Consider the following 24,484-nt stretch of genomic DNA (forward strand, 5'->3'; position numbering starts at 1 on the left):
AATGGCTATACTGCTTCAACAAATAGTTCAAACCTTTATTTTTTTCCAAATATTATTGACATGATTTTAAAATTACTATTATTTTACTCTAATAAAATCAAGCAAATATTAAAGAAGTACTGGTACATATGAAGGCACTTATTCCAGTTTATGGTGGAATCATGTACATTTTATGGTGACATAACTAAATTTCTCACCAGCAAGTTTGTTTTGTATTTACTTCTCTATTTGACTGCGGTAGAACTGATTTCTTCTAAAATTCGTTGAACCTTTAAATATGTTGAGCATAAAATTGGTGTGAAATGAGACAACATGTTCTTTCAGAACCTGTAAAGCTATAATCAACCCTATAACTTAGGAAATCCATGATTACTAATGAGGTGAAGTGGAGCTGACAACAGCTGCTAATTGTAACCATAATCTTATGTTGCAAGTGGCAGATGTGTTTCAGAAAATATGTTTGTTGAACAGATTTACTGGTGGGTGAGAATTACTTCCCAAACTTTCCCTGGAAAATGTTCCATGATGTTTATCATAGCCTGTTTCTGCTCTGGGGATCAGTCATCCTTCTAAATGCTATCAGAGCAAACGAAAGAGTTAAATATTATAATGTTGTCTCCTTGTTGAATTATTGCTGTTTTTCACACTATAATTGAATATCTGAAGCTTTTTTTTTTTGCATACATTTTTATGCTAACAGGAATCAGTCTAATGTTATATTTTCAGGCATGGCCTTATATTTTGTCAGACCTGACAGTATAATTTTAGGAACATAATTTCAGATTCATTTGTTCTCCAAATATTTTTCTTCCCTTTGTCATAATTCTTGAGATTTTACAGGTAAAACTACTGCTCATTGTTTTTTCAAGACTTGAGTACCCTATAAAAAGTAAATATTTCTGGAAGAGCTATGGACTTAAAAAGGTATTAGCCACTTTTATATACCATAAAGCAAGGTTGCAAGTTTTACTATCAGTCTCTGATCAAGAAATTTTTCTCCTAAAATTGTATCATGAGGAAATTGTCAGATATATATCTCCAGACAATCTAAATTTTCATCAGTGATGCATTACCTACATGATAGTATGTTATCTATACAATAGAAGTTTATCAAGAACTGTAATGACATTAGCAAATATTCACAATTAGTAAAATACATAAACCCATATATATTATATAAGCTCTACTTAATTAAAAAAATAGATTGATAAACTGTTTAAAAGATGAAGTACTTGATGGAAGTAGAATAAATAGCACTGGAGTATCTACTGAGGGGAGAATTATAGATGTCTTATTTGCTACAAAATTACCTATGCAATCCATTTTTTCTAAAATGAATGGCTACAATTATATTATCAAAAACATGTTCAAATGATATTTTGAATGTCCTCTTCAAATATAAAATGACAGGGGCTGGATTTACCACACACACACACACCCTGCCAAAACCCACTAAAGTCCAAATAAAAAAAATATATGAAACAATTATTTTTGAAGCATTGGATACCAGGAGACAGAGAGGGTAATTCCTTAGAAAAGAGGAAGAAATGATGTGATCCTCAAAACTGGCTGCTGCCTGGGAGGGTTTCTAAACAATAATGCAGGAAGTGGGAGCCCAGATGGAGCCTGTCAATCCCTTGAATTCAGGAGATAATGCTGAGAGTCCAGGGAGACCAAGGTGGGTAGAATTTGCTGGGCAGAGGACTTCACAGAGAGAGAGCCACAGAAATATTAAGAGGATCCTGCTCAACTCTTCAGCTGAGTGCTAATCAGAGCATGCATGAGAGCAGATAAAATGAAGCCATAGGTGTAACCAATTATAAGGGCCAGAGGGAGCACAATTGAACTGGCTTGTGTCTGGAAATAATTCCCATCAGCCAAAGTAGAAAACTCATAACTCATGGGGCTTTGGTAGAATTTCAGAAATGTCTTACTTGATTTATGGGGCAAAATTAGATCTAGACAAAGGGCCACTAAAGCAAGGGCCAAAAGGTTTAAGCTGTTTCAAGTAACTTAGCCACACATCTGAACACAGATCAATAGTATTTATAGAAATGAAAAGCTATCACACAGTTAACACAGCATAAACACAATATTTGTCAGGCAGTCAAAAATCACAGGTAAGCAAAAATGGGAAATGTGACTGCAAAGAAAAATCTGTCAATTGAAACTAACCCAGGGCTTCCCTGGTGGCGCAGTGGTTGAGAGTCCACCTGCCGATGCAGGGGACACGGGTTCATGCCCTGGTCCGGGAAGATCCCACGTGCCGCGGAGCGGCTGGGCCCGTGAGCCATGGCCGCTGGGCCTGCGCGTCCGGAGCCTGTGCTCCGCAACGGGAGAGACCACAACAGTGAGAGGCCCACGTACCACCAAAAAAAAAAAAAGAAACTAACCCAGAAATGACACGGTTGACAGAATTAGCTGACAGTGGTATTTTAAAAGTTATTTAAAATGCATTCTCTATATTTAACTAGAGGAAAGGTTAAGGAAATAATACAGATATAGATGGATAAATAGATAGATATAGATATATATCTTCCATAGAACTTCTAGAGGAGAAGCTACAGTCTGTGAGTTGAAAATTATACTCTGATGGAATTAAAGCAGGTTAGATATTGCAAGAAAAAAAATAGTAAACTTGAAGATGAATGGGAAATATTTTAAATGATTAAGGTGGGGGGATTAAAAATTAGAGCACCAGTGAGCTGTGTTGCACTTTCAAGACACCTGACATAATTAAATGATCTAAAAGAGAGGAGGGTAGGGTAAAATTATTGAAGAAAGAGTGGTTGAAAAGTTTTCCAAGTTTGAGAAAACTCATAAACTCACAGATCCAAGAAGCTTAATAAACTTCAAGTACAAAATATATGAAGCATGTTATAGAAAATCACATCGTAATCAAATTGCTTAAAACCAGTGACAAAATTTAAATGCATCCTAAGGAACAACTAAGTTACAAAGAGAAAAAATAAACATAAAGGCAGTGAAAAATCTTTACTATAGAGCTAGAAAAAAAAAAAAAAAACTACCCTCAATCTAAAATTCTATACCCAGCAAAAAAAAAAAGAAATGAGTGATAACATAAAAAAAAGAAATAAAAAGTAATGCAAAATAAAATACAGTATTAATCCAAAGAAAGCAGAAAATAAGATGAAACAAAGATTGAGCAATAAGAAAACAAATAGCAAGATGATTAATTAAACCTAATAGTATCAATAGTCACATTAAATATACATGGTCTGAACATCACAATTAAAAGGAACAGAATGTTACACTGAGCAATAAAGCAAAACACAGCTATATGATTCTATAAGGAACATATTTTAAATACAAAAGCAGAAATTGACTAACAGCATCATACTTAATAATGAAAAACTAATTTCTTCATAAGACAAGGAGGAAGGAAAGGACTTCTCTTCTTATCACTTCTATTTAGCATTGTCCTGGACGTTCTTGCCAGTGCAATAAAGCAACAAAAAATATAAAATATGTTCTTGATATGTAGACATAAAACCACAAAACATGGCTGAAAAAACCCTCCATGAGTGGAGAAATGCACATTGTATATGGATTAATATATTCAATATCATTAAGTTATTCTGCCTACATTGATCAATGGACTCAACACAATCCCAATGAAAATTTCAGGAGACCCTTTTATAGCAGTTGATATATGAAAATGTAAAGGGCCTAGAATTACCAAGCAACTTCAGGTAGAAAAAAAAAAAAGTTAAATGACGAATACTACCTAATTTACAGAATTTTTTTATAAAGCTATACAACAGTGTGCCATTTTTGTAAACATAGATAAATATATAATTGGAATAGAAGAGAGAGTCCAGAGTTAGTTTCATACTTATGTAAACAATTGAGCTTTAACAAATGTACAAAGTTTATTCAGTGAAAAGTATAGTCTTTTCAACCAATGGTGCAGGAAACATTGCATTTCCAATGTAAACTAACCATATATAAAAAAAAACTTTGATCCATAACTCACACCATATAAAAATTAACTTAAAATGAATCATAGATATAAATATGACTAAAAGCAATAAATCTCCTACATGAAAAAAAAAATAGAATGAGAATTTTGAAATTAGGCAGATGCTTCCTATATAAGACACTAAAAGCTTCATCCATAAATTTAAAAGTTAATAAACTGGATTTTATTAAAATTGAGAATTTTTGCTTTTTGAAAGTCACTTTAAGGAAATGGATATACAATCCACTGACTTGGGGAGAATATATTTGCAAATCATATTTCTGATAAAGGACTTGTATCCAGTGTGTGTGTGTTTGTGTGTGTTTGTGTGTGTGTGTGTGTGTGTCTTCAAATCAATAACAAAGACATAACCCAGTAAAATTTAGGCAAATTTTGAATAGACACTTCATCAAAAAACATATATTGGTGACATATAAACATGAAAAAAATGCTCAACATCATTAGCCATAAAGGTAATGGAGATATTATTATACATCTATTAGAATGGCTAAAATTAAAATAGTTGACAGTACCAAGGGTTGGTGAGGATGTAGGGAAATTGGAACCATCACACATGCTGATAGGAATTTAAAATTGTATAACCATTTTAAAAGTTAGACATATAACCACCACATGTTCCAATCATAACCCTCCTAGATATTTACTCTAGAAAAGTGAATGCATGTAACTATACAAATACTGATACACAAATATTTGTATGTGTACTTATATACAAATGTGTATAAATGTATTATAATATCCAAGTATTTGCAACAACTCAAAATATCAATGAATAAGTACAGATAAGCAATGAACAGATAAGCAAATTGTGGTATTTCCACACTTTGGAATACTATTCAGCAATTAGAAAATTAAACTATTAATGCACACAACAATATGGAAAATCTCAAGATAGTTACGCTAAATGAAAGAAGTTGGACAGAAGAGAATAAATACTGTATGATTTCATTTGTATAAAGTCAAGAAAATCCAATCAAATTTAATCTATATTGCCATAAAGTAGTTCATTGTTTGCCTGGGAACAGGGTTTGGTTCCAGGATGTATGTGAGGGAAGTATTACAAAGGGGAATTAGGAAACTTTGGGGGACGATTTTGGGGATATTTTAATAGGTGTACTAACATGCTTCACCCACCAGTGGGCTGGCACTTGCCCTGGGACCAGCCTCATCAGCCAGTGGGCAGGCACAAGCCCTAGGACCCCCTGGGCCCCATCCCTACCCCACAGAAGGCTGGCACCAACTCTGGAGCCCCTGGTCCCTGAAACCAGAGACTCCAAGACCCAGCTCTGCCACTAGTGCCCAGAACTAGCCACAGTACCCAACATCACCCACTTGTGGGCAGACACCAGTCCAGGGATCCCCTGGGACCTCACTCTGTCCAACAACAGGCTGACATGAAATTCAGGATCCCTGGCCCCACAATCACCCCAGTCACCAACTCTGCCCACCTGTGGGCCAGTAATAGCCCCAGGATATCTGGGGCCCCAGAGCCAGCTACCATGTCACCCTGCCCCTTGAGACCCAGTAGCCTGCAGCCTCCACACAAGGCAGAGCCTGGTAACCAACTAGACCTGGGACCAGCCACTCCTACCAGACCATCTGCAATACTCAATCTGCCTCAACAGAAGAACCATGCAGGCCACATGAGGGCACCCCTAGAGGATATAGCTCTGGTGACTAGAGGGGAGTGCACTGCTGGGGCACATGGGACATCTACTACAAAAGGTCACTTCCAGGGTCAGGAAATGTAACCAACCTACCAAATACATAGAAATAAAAACAGCAAATTAGGCAAAATGAGGTGACAGAGCAATATGTTCCAAATGAAGGAACAAGATAATACCCCACAAGAAGGAGTAAGTGAAGTGGAGAGAAGCAATCAACACAATAAAGAGTTCAAGGTAATGATCATAAAAATGTTCAAAGAACTTGGGAGAAGATTGGATGAACAAAGTGACAAGTTAGAAGATTTTAACAAAGAGTTAAGAAAATATAAAGAAGAACCAAAATACATGAGGAATACAATAACTGAAATAAAAAATAGACCAGAATGAATCAACAGATTAGATGATACAGAAGAGCAGATCAGCAAGCTAGAAGAAGACAGAGTAGTGGAAATCACTGAAGCTGAACAACAAAAAGAAAAAAAATAAAATAAAGGACAACTTAAGAGACCTCTAGTACAACATTAAGCATACTAAGATTCACATTTTGGGGTCCAGAAGGAGAAGAGAGAGAAAGGGGCAGAGAACATATTTGAAGACATTATAGCAGAAAACTTCCCTAACCTGAGAAAGGGAACAGGCATTCAGGCTAAGAAGCAGAGTCCAAAACAGGATCAACCCAAAGAGGACCACACCAAGATATATTGTAACTAAATTACAAAAATTAAAGAGAGAATATTAAAAGCAGCAAGGAAAAAGCCACAAATTATGTACAAGGGAATTCCCATAAGGCTATCAGTCAGCTTTTCAGCAGTTACTATACATGCCAGAAGGGAGTGACACAGTATATTTAAAGTGATGAAAAGGGAAAAACCTACAAGCAATAATACTCGCCCGGGCAAGGTTTCATTCAGATTTGATGGAGATATCAAAAGTTTTACAGGCAAGCCAAAACTAAAGAGTTCAGCACCACCAAACCAAATTTAAAGAAAAAGGATTTCTCTGAGTAGAAAAGAAAAGCAGAACTAGAAATAGAAAATTACAAAAGGAAAAATCTCTTTTGTAAAGATAAGTATACAGTAAAGGTGGTAAATCAATGATGTATGAAACTAGTAGGAAGGTTAAAAGACCAAAGTGGTAAAATCATCTATATATATAATAAATAATTAAGGGATACACAAAACAAAAGGATGTAAAATATGATGTCAAAACAGTAAATGTGGAGTGGGGCTGGGGAGTAAAAAATGCAGGGTTGTTAAAGTTTGAGTTTAAGAGATCTGAAACTTAAAATAATCATATATATATGGATGGCTATATGTAAACCTCATGGTAACAACCTCACGGTAACTCTCAACAAACAAAAGTTCAGGACCAGATGTCTTCACAGATGAATTCTACCAAACATTTATAGAAGAGTTATTACCTATCCTTCTCAAATTATTCCAAAAATTTAAAGAAGAATGAATAATTGCAAACTCATACCAAGAGGCCAGCATCATCCTGATACCACTCAAGCATCTATAGCAGATACATACATGCAAATGAGAAAGGAATCCAAGCAAAACACTAAAGGCAGCCATCAAATCAAAAGGGAGAAGAGAAAACGAAGAAGAAAGGAACAAAAAAGAACTATAAAACCACCCCTAAACAATTAACAAAATGGCAATAGGTACTTACCTCTCAACAGTTACTTTAAATGTAAATGGACTAAGTGAAAAAAACATAATGACCCAAAACCTTTGGGATACAGCAAAAACAGGTCTAAGAGGGAGGTTTATAGCAAGAAAAGCCTATCTCAGGAAACAAGAAAAACCTCAAAGAAACAACCTAACTTTACATCTAAAGGAAATAGGAAAAGAAGAAAAAATAAAATCCAAAGTTAGTAGAAGGAAAGCAGTTATAAAGATAAGAGCAGAAATAAATGAAATAGAGACCAAAAAAAAAAGAAACCACAATAGGAAAGATCAATAAAACTAGGAGCTGGTTCTTGGTAAAGATAAACAAAATTGATAAACTTTTAGCCAGACTCTTTAAGAAGAAAGAGAGAGGGCCCAAATTAACAAAATCAGAAATGAAAAAGGAGAAGTTACAACCTACACCACAGAAATACAAAGGATCATAGAGATTATTATGAACAATTATACACCAAAAAAATGGACAACCTAGAAGAAATGAACAAATTCTTAGAAATGTGCAACCTCCCAAGATTGAACCAGGAAGAAATAGAAAATTATTTTATTACCAGTAATAAAATTGAATCAGTAATTAAAAAAAAAATCCCAACAAACAAAAATCCAGGACCAGATATTTTCTCAGATGAATGCTACCAAACATTTATAGAAGAGTTAACACCAATCTCTCAAACTATATTCCAAAAAATTAAAAAGGATAAGAGGTCAGCATCATCCTGATACCAAAACCAGATGAAGATAACACAAAAAAATTACAAGCCTATACCACTGATGAACAAAGATGCACGAATCCATAACAAAATGTTAGCAAAATGAATTCAACAATACATTAAAAGGTTCATACCCCATGATCAAATGGGGTTTATCCCAGGGAAGAAAGGATGGTTCAGTATTTGCAAATCAATGTGATATACCACATTAACAAATTGAAGAATAAAAATCATATGATCTTTCAATAGATGCAGAAAAAGCTTTTGACAAAATTCAACATTCATTTATATAAGGAAAAAAACTCTCCACAAAGTGGGTTTAGATGGAATATACCTCAACATAATGAAGGCCATATATTACAAGCCCACAGCTAAAATCATAGTGTTGAAAAGCTGAAAGAGTTTCTCTAAAATCAGTAACAAGACCTGGATACACACTTTCACCACTTTTATTCAACATAGTTTTGGAAGTCCTAGCCACAGCAGTCAGACAAGAAAAAGAAATAAAAGTCATCCAAATTAGAAAGGAAGAATAAAAACTGTCACTGTTTGCAGATGACATGATACTACACTTAGAAAATCCTAAAGATGCCACCAAAAAAATACTAGAACTCATCAATAATTTGGTAAAGTTGGAAGATACAAAATTATTGCTAATATACAGAAATCTGTTATATTTCTAGACACTAAAAATGAACTATCAGAAAGAGAAATTAAGAAGACAATACCATTTACAATCACATCAAAAAGAATAAAATACATAGGAATAAATCTAAAGAGGTTAAGGACCTGTACTTGCTAAACTATGCAACACTGATGAAAGAAATTGAAGAATACACAAACAGATGGAAAGATATACCATGTTCATGGATTATAAGAATCAGTTCTGTGTATAATGTATATAAAATATCCATATTCCCTAAGGCAACCTACAGAATCAATACAATCTCTATAAAAATACCAAAGTGATTTCTCACAGAGCTAGAAGAAATATTCTAAAATTTGTATGAAACATGAAAGACCCTGAATAGCCAAAACAATCTTGAGAAAGAAGAACAAAGCTGGAGGTATCATGAGCTCTGATTTCAAACTATACTACAAAGCTACAGTAATCAAAACAGTATGGTACTTGTACAAAAACAGGCACATAAATCATTGAAACAGAATAGAGAGCCCAGAAGTGAACCTGCACTTACATGGGCAATTAATCTACCACAAAGGAGGCAAAAATATACAATGGAGAAAAGATAATCTCTTCAATGAGTGGTTGTGGGAAAACTGGACAGATACATGTAGAAGAATCAAACTGGACTACTTTTACACACCATGCATAAAAATAAATTCAAAATGTATTAAAAACTTAAATGTAAGAACTGCAACCATAAAAGTTCTAAAAGAAAACATGGGCAATAAGCTCTTTGACATTGGTCTTAGTAATATTTTTTGGATATATCTATTCAAGCAAGGAAAACAAAAGCAAAAATAAATAAATGGGACTTAATCAAACTAAAGTTTTTGACCAGTGAAAGAAACAATCAACAAAATGAAATGGCTGCCTACTGAATGGAAGAAGATATCTGCAAATGATAGATCCAGTAAGTGGTTAATAGCCAAAATAGATCCAGTAAGTGGTTAATAGCCAAAATATACAAAAACCAAACAACCTGTTTAAAAGATGGGCAGAGGTTCTGAATAGACGTGTTTTCAAAGACATGTAGATGGTGAATAGGCACATGAAAAGATGCTCAACATCACTCATCATCAGGGAAATGCAAATCAAAACCACAGTGAGATATCACCTCGCAACTGTCATAATGCTATTATCAAAAAACAACAAAGGCTGACCGGATGTGTACAAAAGGGAACTCTCATGCACTGTTGGTGGGAATATAAATTGGTGCAGCCAATATGGGAAACAGTGTGGAGATTCATCAAAACTATTAAAACCAAACTACCATATGATCCAGCAATTCCACCTGGATATTTATCCAAAGAAAAAGAAAACACTCATTAAAAAAGATATATGCACCCCTACGTTTATTGCAGCATTATTTACAATATCCAAGATATGGAAGCAACCTAAGTTCCCAGCAATAAATGAATGGATAAAGAGGATGTGGTATATATGCATATATACACAATGGAATATTACTTAGCCATCAAAAGAATGAAATTATGCCATTTGTGACAGCATGGATGGATCTAGAGTAAATAAAATAAGTCAGACAGAGAAAGACACATACTGTATGATTTTGCTTGTATGTGAAATGTAAAAAGCAAAACAAATGATCAAACATAACAAAACAGAAACAGTTACAGATACAGAGAACAGATAATTTCCAGAGGGGAAGGTATAGGGGAGGAAAGAAGTAGGTGAGGGAGATTAAGAGGTACAAACTTCTACTTGGCAAATAAATGAGCCATAGGTATGAAATGTATAGGGAATATAGTTAATAACTATGTAATACCTTTGTAAGGTGGCAGATGGTAGCTAGACTTACCATGGTGATCATTTTGAAATGTATAGACATTTTGAATTACTATGTTGCTCAACAGGAAAAAACATAGTGTTGTAAGAAAATTATACTTCAAAAACAAACTCATAAAGATCATATTTGTGGTTACCAGAGGTGGGGCTAGGTGGAGGGAGAATTGGATGAAGGCAGCCAAAAGGTACAAATTTTCAGTTATATATAAGTACTAGTGATATTGATACAATACACAACATGATAAATATAATTAACACTGTTGTGTGTTATATATAGGTGTTGTTAAAGAGTAAATCCTAAGTGTTCTCTTCAGAAGGAAAAAAAATTCTGTTTCTTTAACTTTGTATCTATATGAGATGATAGATGCTCACTAAACTTATTGCATTAATCATTTCATGATGTATGCACATCAAATCGTTATGCTGTACACCTTAAACTTTTACAGTGCTATATGTCAATTATATCTCAATAAAGCTGAACGGAAAAAAAAGAAATTGCCTATTGTGGGAAATGGAAAAAATGATGAAAAACTAGACCAAATTCTGCGGGACAAAAGCCATATTTTGCTTTTTGTATAATTTTGTCCTTGAGGCTTTGCTTTGTACCACTGAGGTCGGTCAAAGCAGTTTATGAATGTGAAACAATATTAATTATCTCTAATTAATAATTTGGTCAATAAGAAAGCAAAATATATCTGCTAAAGATATATTGGCTGTGCATTCAGATCATCAGTAGTTTAAACCTCAGTCTGCTAATTATTTGTTCAGTGTCCTTAGTAAAGTTCCTTAAACTCTTTGCATCTCAATTTATGTTTTTTTAAAATGTAGGTGTACGTGTCAATTCCAAACTGCCAATCTATCCCTCCTCCTCCCCCTTCCCCCCTGTTTAGCCATAAGTTTGTTCTCTAAGTCTGTGAGCCTGACTACTGTATTTAAAATTAGATAATCAATAAGGACCTACTGTACAGCACAGGAAACTTGGCTGAGTGTTCTGTAATAACCAAAATGGGAAAAGAATTTGAAAAAATAATAGATACATAAATATGTCTAACTGAATCACTTTGCTGTGCAACTGAAACTAACACACTGTTAATCAACTTTGCTCCAATATAAAATAAAACTTCTAAAAAATGTAGGTGGTAACAGTTATACTCACCTTATAATGTTGTGATGAGGTTTAAATGATCTAATAAATATAAAGCTCTTTGGATAGTCTCCAGCTCATAGCAAGGGCTCAATAAATGATAATAATTATTTTATAGAGGAAAGGATAGGCAAAATATTTGTCTCATGTCATGAATCTGGTGCCACAATTGAAGTAGAAAAGACATTGACTACTATTTTTTGAAAATTGCAAAATCTATCAAGAACAGATACTTACTGAGCATTTATAGCTATTGGTATGGACATTCCCTTATCCATTTTTAATATAAGTGGTGATTTATTTCTATTGCAATATTGCAAAGAACACACAAAAAATGTACATATAAGAGTTGCCAAAACCAATCAGCCACACTCAATTTCAGTAAAAAATAAACAAACATTTTGGATATAAAAATGCTGGAACATATGTGTAGACCACTGGAAAACTAGATTACTAATTCCTTTCATTTTAGGAGTTTTTTTTTATATAATATGAAAATTTTAAATTAATCCATTTCATGTATGCTGATACAAAAGTGTCAGTAAAATAATCTTTTATGCATTGGTATCGTTATAAGTCATGTTTTTAAATTAATTAACAATATACAAAATATATAATTTAAACCTGAACATTTATTTAAAAGAGAAAGTTAATTCTATTCTAATTAACCTAAAACTAACCAAATATTTCAAGTTAAACTCTGAGTACTAACTACAGATTAAAATTTCACAAACTTTCTTTATTTTAAAAATATATTAATTGACCAACAAATTAAATATAAATTAGGGCATATTTAGTTCAACAAACGTTGCTTTGTAAATTAACATGAATAGTTATTACATCTTAAACTAAATTTAATACTTATATACTTAGTATTGTGCTCACTGATTTTCTATGTGATGGTATGACATGAATTCCAGGAAATCTGGGCATTCCCAATAAATATTTAACCATTTATTTTCCTTAATTAAAAATTAAATGTGATCAAAAAATTTATTGAAATATAGTTTATTTACTACAATATTGTGTTAGTTTTCGGTATACAGCAAAATGATTCAGTTATATATAAATATATATATTATTTTTTTTACATTCCCTTCCATTACAGGTTATTACAAGATATTTAGTACAGTTCCATATGCTATACAGTTGGTCCTTGTTGGATAAAAAATTAAATTTTAAACAAAGCATAATTTTAGGTATTTTACTAGCCACACACATTAACAGACAATATATTATTTGTCTGTCTCTTTTGTCTTCATCAACATACCTACCCATCTTCATCCACCCATCCTATTCATCCATTTATGTCACAACTATATTTATATTCTCCTTAAGCATAGTTTCTGGCATATTTGAAAACTTTTAAATGGTTAATACAATATTCAAATTTTGGGAAAGTATTACACTATTCTGCAGTATACCAATTTTTAATAGTTTTACTGTTCTCAAATATCACTCATTTTACCAATTCTCTGTTTTATTAATGGAATATAATTGATATTTTGCTTCTCAAAAATTTTGATGTAAACTGTGCCTAGGGACTATTTTCAAAAGATGTTTTTCATCAGTTTTCAAGGTATCTCTTAAGCTTTTCTAGAAGAACTTCTTTTCAAATGTATTTGTTTAGATATCTTATTATTCGAACTATGATTTATCAAAGAAGGGCAATGAGACAAGAATTACATCAATAACTAAGGGATTAGAATCATGGACACTGGAGCCAGACAGCCTGAACCTCAAACCCAGCTTTGCCAGTGACTAATTATTTGGCAAGTTATTTAAATGTTCGGTACCTTAGTCTTATCATTTACAAAAGATATAATAACCGGAGCTACCTTGTAATATGTGATAAGAGTCAAATGAAATAATATATCCAGAGCACTTAGAAGACTGCCCAGCTAAAAGTCTGTGCTATGGAAGTGTTTGGTTGTATTACTGTACTTGATCATACATGGTACATTTTTTTTTCACACAGCTTATAAATAGTGAGGTTATCATTTTTCTTCAAACTTAAGTTTTCTCAAAATACTTACTTTATTAAATTGTTTATGGCATCTGGGTCATATGCTGTAACCTGTCCAATGATGCTGCCTTCCTTTACATCTTCATCTACTTCTATCAAGTAAAAAATTTTACTGAACACAGGAGGCTCATCCATATCTTCCACAGATATTTTGACCACAGCTGTGTCTTTGAAAGGTCCCAGGTACAGGAATCGTGGATCAGGGTGAGTGTTACTTGCATCCACTTTTAAAGTGTACAGCATTTTGTTTTCATAATCTAAATTCTGAAGTTAAATAAAATAAGAAAAATTAGTATAATATAGCAGACATAAAAATGGAAGACAATTTCAAAATTTAATAACCACCTCTCTTAATAGTCCCAGTAATTCTGGTTAAATAACTTTCCCAATTATTGCTTCATGGGTATAACAAATAAATTAGGAAATTTTTTTTGCCTTACACATTTATAAGGAGTAATTCAATATAATAGTATACACATTAAGATTGATTCACACTTAGTAATGCATTTTACATTTTGGTAGTCATAGGTAAATGAAGTATTAGCTAGTAAATAGGCTATTTATTACTATATTATTATTATTAAAGTTATAAAAATTTTAAATCAGCAGAAACATAAAATTGAGATTTAACAAACCATTCACATAAGTTGCTTCCTTAAGTCCTACAGTTCTAAAACTGTTTTAAAAAGAAAAAAAAAATTATTAATCTGACCACTGTGGAAAAAAAGATGTGAATGAAAGCAGGGAAATTAGGGTGATATAAAGTAATCAGTATTTAGCTTGATTATTCTGTGTAACACTTTATAATGTTCTCCACTGCTTTAAAAATCAAGCATCTTCAGGCTTCATCTATTTTAATAAACCATCACACTTAACAATTTAAATATTTTAAACAGTGAATGAAATAATACCATGGAGAAATATAAAACAAAGACTTTTGAGAGTATCTAATCCTTGTTTGATTGTTGTCTACTATAAGCACAAGCTGTTGAGGTTTTATATCAGTTTTTAAGTGTCAATGATAAAGATGCTTAACTTATTTGAAGTGAAATCGCAACTATTCCCACTTATATGAAGGATAGAAGCATGTAAAGGATGGGAAAAATAAATCTTAGGCTTTTCTTCCTTGAAAAGCAAAAATAAACTATAAAGCACTCAATGAGGAAATGAAGACAGCAAGAAGAAACCTGTTTGACAGTTATAATCCCTTCCTGTGTATCCTTGTCAGTGATGACATCAAACATATCTGCTCCGTCTCCTTCAGCAATGCTGTATTCCATCTCAGCATTTTCCCCCACATCAGGGTCATTGGCTTTTATCCTTCCAAGATGAGTTCCAAGAGGTACAGACTCAGGAGAATAAAATTGATACGTACCTGAAAATTAAATCAAAGCTGTTTCATCTTTAGATAACAAAAATCTTTCATTTCCTCTGCCTTTTTTACTTAAATAAATTAATTTCAAATTAGAGTTTTTCATCATATTGAATTGTAAGCCATAAAAAATTATAGATTTATTAAGTTAGAAAAATAATTTATAAAGGCAGAGTACTCTCATTTTGTAAATGAGAAATATATGTTCCAGAAAGATTAAGTGAATGTCTCAAGGTTATTTAGATAATAGATGGTAGTCCTGATACTAGAATCCAGAACTTTTGACTTAAGAGGGCAAGGACAACAATTATTTACTGCTTATCTGAAGCATTCAACATTGTCATTACACATCTTTACTTATACTAAATGATTTAGAACATTCATTATTCTTATATTCTAACTCAGGGATAGAAAAAAAGAACTCCACACACAGCAAGTTCTTTCTTTCTTTCTTTCTTTTTTTTTTTTTTTTTTTTTTTTTTTTTTTTTTTTTTTTTTTGCTTGTTAATGTCTTTAAGTGGGATATGAATGTTTCTGTCTCCTGCAGTTTCAGCCATTACATCGTCCTGTTCATGAAAGCATTTTAGTTTGTGAGGATTTATTTAAGAGATGATAGGAAAATATCACAAAAAATGTTAATGAAAGGTAGAAATGTTTTTAAACATTTACTGTATGTTGAAATCTATATAAGGCCAAAGGCCCTCTATGTTAGTTTATTTAATTCTAACATTAGTCCTTATAGAATGAAGGCAGGTGTATTATCCTCAGATAAGGCTCAAGGAAATCATCCTTTAAAGCTGGGAAAAGCAGAAGGCAAAACTAAGTCTCCCTGACTTCAAAGTCTGTTCTCTTTCCAATTTGCTTGGTGGTTAAGAAGAGGGACTTCTAAATCCAACTGCCCTGGATTTGAATTTTCATCACTAGGCAAGTTAGTTAAATTCTCTAACCCTTAATTTACACATCTATAAAATAGAGATGATGATAGCTATTAACTCATAGGTTTGTTATGAAGATTCCATGAAATGACGTCTTTAACATGCTTAGCCCAGTTCTTAGTTCAAGAACATTTTTACTATTACTGTTAGAGTTCCAAACCTTCTGCTGAGATTATAATAGATCATAAAATTATAGAGTGGCAAGTCATTTGAGAATTCATCACATCATACTTTTTCAGTTTATGTTTAAGGAACCTGAATGCAAAGTTTAGATTTATGTTAATTAGTCTTATTATTTATATTCTCAGCAAAGTTTATTTTTTAATATTTGTCATTTGTACATGTCCACCATCTAGAGCTGTATCATCAAGTATTTCAAATTTGATTAGCTTGAAAAAAATGCTTTATTGTATTGGAATCAATGTTATAAATTGAAATTTCAGGGCCCTTAACAGAACATTTCAAGATAGGACTTCTTATAATTTTATTTGCTACAACATAGAAATATTTTCAGCAGAGAATTAGTCTGTTTTTGTAGGACCTCATGGCTTGCAAAGAATCCATGGTTTAACATAGAAATCGTGACAACTGAAAGGCTATTAACTGATTTAATCATCACAGGTAGGTAACAGATACCAGAAAACTCTAACATATCTCAGATGCCATCACAACGAAGTTATTTCATGAGACTATGGGCCAATAAGAAAGAAAAATGTGGCCAATTAAACTAACTTGCATTGATTTTAATATAGTATCTGATTTCAGAGACGTTAAAACATCAACAAACCTGTGTTTTAGAATTGATTAAATAAGGGATTATAATTCTTACATACAAACAAGAGAACTGAGGCAAGACAAGTGATAGACATGGGATTTGCAGCCTGGTGGTCAGACTTGAGAGTCCACACTCATAGCCAGGAAATAGATAAGAAAAAGAACTAGATGATCATAGGAAATGTTGGGAAAGGTAGTCCGGAAAATTTTATAACTCTTCAAAAGGTAGAAGAAGATAATTAAAGTTGCCCAAAAGAACCTCATTTCCTTGTTTTCTCCATTACCTACTCAATGATGAAATGATCCTAGTCACTGTTAATTAATTTGTGGGAAATTGTGATATTCTCTGGGAGGAGGGGTTGTGGATTCATCTTTATCCATAAACTAGTAGTGAAACTACTAGTAAAAGTATTAAACTGTTTATAGTGTGTTTGAGAAATTTTCCACATGGTATCACTGAAACCTTTCTTACTCTGGGGAAATCGAGGAGGATTGTTGTTGACGTCTGTCAGAGTGATGTTCACTGTGGTGGTTCCAGAAAGGCCTCCCATCTGGCCACCCATGTCTTTGGCTTGTATAACCACTTGGTACTGCTCTCTGTTTTCTCTGCTCATGTCTGGTAATGCAGTTTTTATTATGCCTTTTGGAAAAAATAGACAAATATTTTGCAGTTCAATCATTGTGTTTTAAAATTAAGCCATGCAAGATCCATTTTACAGACATTAATCAGAACAAACAGATGATAAGGTGTCAGTGTACCTAGATAAGTCTTTCAATCCATACGTAACCAATTTAACATAATTCATGGAACAGAAAAAAATTCTTCTGTGGGCTGTTGTTCAGGAAAAAATTTTTGCTAGATCAATTTAATTATCCTTTTGACTAGAAAAACTAACTTTAGTCAGAAGTCTTTAGATGAATAAGCTTAATTTTGATGATTGTCACTTTTTTTTGGTTTTGAGTATTTCCTAAGACATGTAATGTGTTGAATCTCTGTGAAATTTTGTATTTAATGTAATAAATTTAAACTCAATAAATACTAGTCTAAAGGGCTAAGGATTCAAATCTTTTTAAATAATAGGAATTCTGCTTCTGTATCCATGGAATAACTATCAATATAAGGAATAAATAAAAACATGATACTTAATAGCTTTTTAAATATAGAAAATCTATAAATGTGCATCCAGATGTATTGCATAATGAGAAAGAGACCAAGTATTAGATGTTGTTACCTGATTCTGGGTCCACTGAAAAATATGGCTGTCCTTGCAATATGCTGTAGACCACTTTGGCACTATTTCCATAGTTGGCGTCATCTGCATCTGTTGCAGTCACTTGTATAACAGATGTACCTACATGAATCCGCACCCAAACACAGACACTTAAGTACTTAGAAATTTGAAGCTATCTTTATGAAACCATATTACTGGGAATGTGGTGTGTTAAACCATGGTACATGTTTCAAGAAATTTGTTTAAATTATGCTGCTAGAAATCACTTATCTTTCATTTTTTTAAATTTAAATATTCCTTAATAATATTGTTGCTATTATTGAGCTATCTAAAAAAGTCAAAAGCAAAATTTATCATAAAGCTGAATATGCACTAACTGGTTGAAAATACTGTGACAGAAAACAATTTTTCACTGAATACAGTACACATACAATTTTCAGTTAATACATTTATTGCTAACTGGAAATGTGAATTCAAAGATAAATCCAACACTGAAAGCACTCTGCTGCTTTTTATTCTGATAAATTAACTAAATAATGTAAATTGAAAATAAAGAGGCCCTGTTTTTATCAAGACACAAAAGGTAAAATTGCCAAAATTTTTGGTATGCAAGATATATATGATTATTGTATCTGTGCTTCTCATTGTAATGTAGTTAACGTAGTCATATATAAATATACCTATTGATATGCTGTGTATTATTTGCTACGCATATTTAGATCAGCAGATATACCCCTCCAGAGTTAAGAAAGTGTGTAATTGTCTCACATGCAATACTATAATTTACCAATACTCTGTTTAATTTTATTTTATAAAAATTAAATTATTTTCTCTTAACTTTGTCACATATAATTATGTTTTAAAAGATAAAAGAGCTTTAAAGGAGCTAGTTTTAGGAGCTAAAGGTAATGTAATATATTGATGGACCTTTCTTATATTTTTTAGAACTCTATAAAGATTCAGGGCATGATTCTAAAACTACCATTAACTAAAGCCTACCATGTATTCCTTGAGCAAAATGAGTTTGTAGGACATTTTCTAGTATAGTACACACAATTTTTCAAAATGTTGACTCTGATACTTACATAGATTTTAAAATTCTTTAGAAAAAGTGAGTTCCACGTTGGCTCTGTAACCTACTTTAATATCCAGCATACATTACACACTCATAGCTGGTCTAATTGAGTTGTAATGAATGTTTCTCAAAATTTGCATATATTTGCTTATGCAGATTCTAGAAATTAATATATTGAACATTAAGATTAAACTAACAGCTTTATTTTCCATCAGTATATTTGAATATATGAATTTAGGAAGTATTTTTATGTTTTCTCAAAATTAATTAGTATAAGATGAGAACTTGAGCTCTTCCTCTTGAAGCCTCTGTTTCCTCAGCTGCAATAGAATTGATATGTCCTGTGAGAGGACACAGTACAATTTACTCAGTCAGTCCCAGGTGTACTGTTTTATCATTTAAAAAACATCCACTCGTGTCCCAGTTAGACCAAAGCAGAAATCATAAAGAGATTTCCATCCCACAATAATGTTCAAATGTTCAACTAGAGTGGTTTTCAGATTTATATTTATTTTTATATAACCTTATGTGAACATATATTAGATTAGTAATTGTTTTCATACTTGAAGGTTATTTGAAATATGAATTACTAAGCATAACCAAGATGCTAAATGCAAGTAGTTAATTCATTGATTTCATGACATTTCTTTTGTTACCAGACTCACTTTTCTTGGACTGTGGCTATCATTTCATAATGGGCACAGGTAAAAACACACCTTTATCCTTTTTTGACACTTTTAATAATATTTTTGTTGTTAAATTTGGTTTTGATCATTTGCTCTTTATCATGGGTATATGATCTTCGAACCTACCTGAAAATACTTGGCCTAAAAATAATAAAGAAATTAAAGAATGGAAATCAATCCTATAATGTGGCTAAAATGCTACAAATACCCATATAAAATACTGTTCCCCCTCTCAGAATCATGGTAATAATTAGAATGTTGTTAAACACTAATGAACACTGGTAGCATATCACTGATACGTTATTTATAATAGCAAAATGAGAAAAAAAAATATGTAGTGTGTTGAACTCTAGGGAATGACTAGATTTTTCCTTAAATATAAGGACATTTTACAGTTCATACTATTTAGTAATAAAATTAGATAGAAAATGGTTTATGTGTTTTGTACTAATTTTATAAATATTTGCTTATAAAGACAGAATAAAAGGAAATACACTACTTTGATTTTTATATCCCTCTAAATTTTCTGAGCTATATATGCTTCATTTATTCTCAAATAATTTAAAAGAAGTATTTACTTTTTTTTTTTTTGCGGTACGCGGGCCTCTCACTGTTGTGGCCTGTCCCGTGGGAGAGCACAGGCTCTGGATGCGCAGGCTCAGCGGCCATGGCTCACGGGCCTAGCCGCTCCGCGGCATGTGGGATCTTCCCGGACTGGGGCACGAACCCATGTCCCCTGCATCGGCAGGTGGACTCTCAACCACTGCGCCACCAGGGAAGCCCAGTATTTACTTTTTAATTAAACAAATATTAAGTAAAATATAGTGAAGCCTGAATGACAAATTTATGTCATTTGTTATATGTAGGTTTTGTGTGATGTAAACTCTCCAAAGGAAAGGGCTATGTCTGCTTTTGTTCAACACTTTATCTCTAAAGCCCAGTAGAGTTTCTAGTTCAAAGTCATAACAAGATCTAACACTTACAAATTGCTTAACGTAGACTAGGCAGAGTTCTCAGCAGTTGATTTGTATTATTATTTTATCCTCATGATAAACATGGGATGCAGGCCTTGGAGCATATAGAGGTTGCTCATGATTACACAGCTAGTAGGTGATAGGATGGGATTCGATCTAGCCAGTATGAAGAAGCTTCATTCTAAATACTGTATTAAATGGCCTGTCTAGACATATGATTAGACACATATTTGAATCTACAGGCAGTGTACCTCTAAGAAAGGGCCTAGTTTAGGACATGAAGCATTCAATGGTGAGTTACTTGTGTGATCTGTGAAAAACTACAGATAGATTCCTTGTTGGGCAGACAGTGTGGGAGGGGAACTGAATCAGTTTTTGAGGGACCTACCCAGTCAATGAGAAACCTCCAAAATTGCACAATAGGAATTTGCCTTGAGGGAGATGAATGCATGCAAATATAGAAAAAGAATAGATAATCTTTAATCAAAGTATAATGACCACAAAAAATGGAAAACAAAGTGTAGGAATCTGCTATAAATACCTAATTCAAAGTGTATCTCATTTTCTTTCACTATATATTCTCATGTATCATCCAGATTAAGTGTTCTGATCAGAATATGCTAATGTGTTTCAGATTTAAAGAGTTCATTGGAGTCATTTGATTTTAACTACCAGTAAAAGGGATGGGGAGGAATATGTCTGAACCAAAATGAAATATGGCGTATTTGATAGAAAGAAGCAGAGGCAGAGGGAAAAAGCAAGGAGAGGATTTGGTGAGACAAAAAAAGAAAAGACAAATATATTAAGACAAAAATAATCACGTAGGGGGGGAAGTATAAAGGAGAACATTGGACTACAATGTTGGAAAGAAGGATAAAATGGGAATAAAGAATTTTTATATTTTATTCCATTGGACTTCATTTACCCTCAAAGTTAATAATAGTTTTTCAAGTGTTTGATTTAAATTAAAATCACTAATATAATGAAAATAAGGTTAGAATTCAATAATGGTACATTACTTCATTTAGAGAGGAGGCATTCTTTATTATGATTATGCATAGGCTTTAGCTGTTAATATATGGGTTACACATAGCCTGACAGAGTTCCTAAGTATCACCCTTTACGTTTCTCTGTAAATGGTTATGTGTATAGGTAAAAGCAGAGAAAATCACATCTATAAAACTATAATACGTTTATTTTCCTTTAAATCAGGTAGAGTTACAAAAGAACAATACATTTTCAGGATATAAATACATATACTTTTTATTTAGACATATATTTTATGTGTATACATATTTAATATCAATCACTCAGTAAAGGTGGATATGTTTGTTTTTCTTCTTTAAGAAATTATTTGACTTACCCATGTATTAATTACAATAATGTCAAAGTTATATACTTATAACTGATTTTGAAATAATATTCAGCTAAATGTCAATTTTTCAAAATCAGTTACATGTTTGGGATATTATAGTAAGTTTATATCACTTATTTTTTTAGAAATATGATTTAAGAGTCAGCTCTTATCTCATTAACAAATCTAAACCTTTCATATAATTATAGCTAAATGTAGTTAAATATACAGATAAAAACATTGCATAATAACAAATGGCATTTAAAATTATGGGCAGCCTTAAAAAATGAAATGATTATTTTCAGTTTTCAGGATAAACCATTGCTGGATGGAACATAGCTAAAATAATATTAAAAAGACTTGGGATATTGTTGTTATGCTACCAGGTTATTTGATCTTAATTCAGTTCCTTAATCTTTCTGAATCCAGGGTTCCTAATTAACAGAATGGGGATTTAAAGTTCTGTTTCCCATGCCTACCACATCAAGTTGTTTCAGTGATCAAATGAGATGATCAAAAGAAATTTATCAACTACAAGCATTAATTGTTTTTATGCAAAATAATGCAAACAAAACTGTCTAAAACTGCTGACACTATTTGATATTCCTTTCATTTCAGGCCAAAATACATTAAACTTGACTGCCATTTGAATGGCATTTGAGTAAAGGTAAAGACGTTTGTTGAAATGCAATGGAACAGTTGTTCTCAGTAATCATTTTAGATGTCAGTTACAAAATAGCAGGAAACATTAAGAAACATACAACCGAAAATAATTAGAAGTGAGATAGCTAACACTAAATAGTAGTTTCAGTTATAGTTCTTATCTTGAAAGAGATCACATCTAACTGTATGTCCATAATAACTACCTTAGCAAAAAATAAAATAAAATAAAAAACTTAGTTTACATGGATTAACATATACCTACCGACTCCAGACATTTCAGGAACACTGGCAGTGTACAAGTCTTTTGTGAATTTTGGTTCATTGTCATTGATATCGTGGATTTTAATTATAAATTCAGATTCAGGCTCCACCTGCCGCCCGGTCTTTCTGTCTATAGCCTTGGCACGAAGAACGTACAGGGACTTTTCTTCTCTGTCTAATTTCTTTGCCGCATGAATATCTCCTGTGTTTTCATCTATTACGAACAGACTGCCAGCCCCATCTCCTGTTAATATGTATTTTAAATTTCCATCTCCTTTATCTTGGTCAGTGTGAAGCTTCAGAGAGGTAGAAAAGAAGAGTTCTATAAATATATGCATTGTTATTACAGAAAAAATAATTTTGGCAAATATTAATTTATCTCTACATGACATCACTGAAACAGTGATTGCAATGGTTATCTTAATTTTCACTGTGGAGAGATTAAACATTTTAGTTTGATCATTCTCAAAATTTTTAAACATTTAATGAGACTACATTTGAAATAAAATAAAAAGTATATATATATATTTCTCAAAACACAGTATTTCCAAGACATTTTTGAATAGAATGCTACCAAGATTTAAATGTCTAGTACATTAACAACAAAAAACATCCATTGGTCTAATAAATCTTAAGTGTAAAATATTAATATACTCGATTACGTCTAAAATCACTAAACTCAAAGAGGTGATGTGAGAAATTTCTGACCTTATTATGATGATAAGTTTAGGATATATACCATAATTTTAAATGATTTTACCTCCCTTCAGTATAATATCACTTGCAGATGCACAGGCTCTGTCATCAGAGACCAACCAGAGACAGAATATTAATCTCATAGATTATTCTCTACATGACTTTGGGAGAGTACTCTTTCAACCAGGATGTTCTCACTTTTTGGAAGTTGATGTATTTTATAGACATTTGAAATTTCAAGTGATATAAAACACACAGGGCTTTTCCATTGGTCATATAAATAATTTGATGAAAATATTAGGATTTTTTTCATAAATTATCTTCCTTCTATTCATTCCCATCTTAAAAGTAAACTTCTTAGTATAGAAGATTTTTCACTGATTATTTAAAACAGACAAACGGATCACATATTTACAGAAATTTTGAGTTGGAAAAAATCCTAATGTTTTTGCAAACCTAACACTATTCTGAAACTTGAGTCTTTACTAGCCTATGCCTGCTCTGTTTTCTTCCATCATATAGTTCACAATTCCCAATACATTCTTACTCCCATCTATTTCTTTAGCGTCCCATTCCATCTTTGAACAGTTTGACTATTTGAATCTATTTTTATGGTAGCCAAAATTACAGACTTGAGATTCATACTTTACTCCTCCTTTACCCAATGTTAAAATAACCATATGCAGCCTTTTCTTCTCTGAAATATCTCCCCCACCCATCCGTCTCCATCTCTATG

The 24,484-nt window shown here is 32.4% G+C and overlaps 1 protein-coding gene across 2 annotated transcripts in view; it reads right to left on the minus strand.

The window, feature by feature from the left end:
* The window catches only part of CDH9 (cadherin 9), a 78,185-nt gene that overhangs the window by 13,254 nt on the left and 40,447 nt on the right, over positions 1-24,484 (minus strand). The window contains exons 2-6 of one of the 2 annotated variants that reach the window (XM_024765772.1): positions 23,054-23,348; positions 18,040-18,159; positions 17,280-17,447; positions 14,914-15,101; positions 13,737-13,990 (exon numbers count right to left, since the gene is read on the minus strand). In XM_024765772.1, the coding sequence (XP_024621540.1) occupies positions 13,737-13,990; positions 14,914-15,101; positions 17,280-17,447; positions 18,040-18,159; positions 23,054-23,348 (1,025 nt within the window). The remainder of the gene's footprint in view (positions 1-13,736; positions 13,991-14,913; positions 15,102-17,279; positions 17,448-18,039; positions 18,160-23,053; positions 23,349-24,484) is intronic. The other variant, XM_024765773.1, reaches the window with a different exon arrangement.

This window comes from Neophocaena asiaeorientalis, unplaced genomic scaffold (genome assembly GCF_003031525.2).
Source record: "Neophocaena asiaeorientalis asiaeorientalis breed wild unplaced genomic scaffold, Neophocaena_asiaeorientalis_V1.1 scaffold175, whole genome shotgun sequence".
Classification (NCBI taxonomy): Eukaryota; Metazoa; Chordata; class Mammalia; order Artiodactyla; family Phocoenidae; genus Neophocaena; species Neophocaena asiaeorientalis.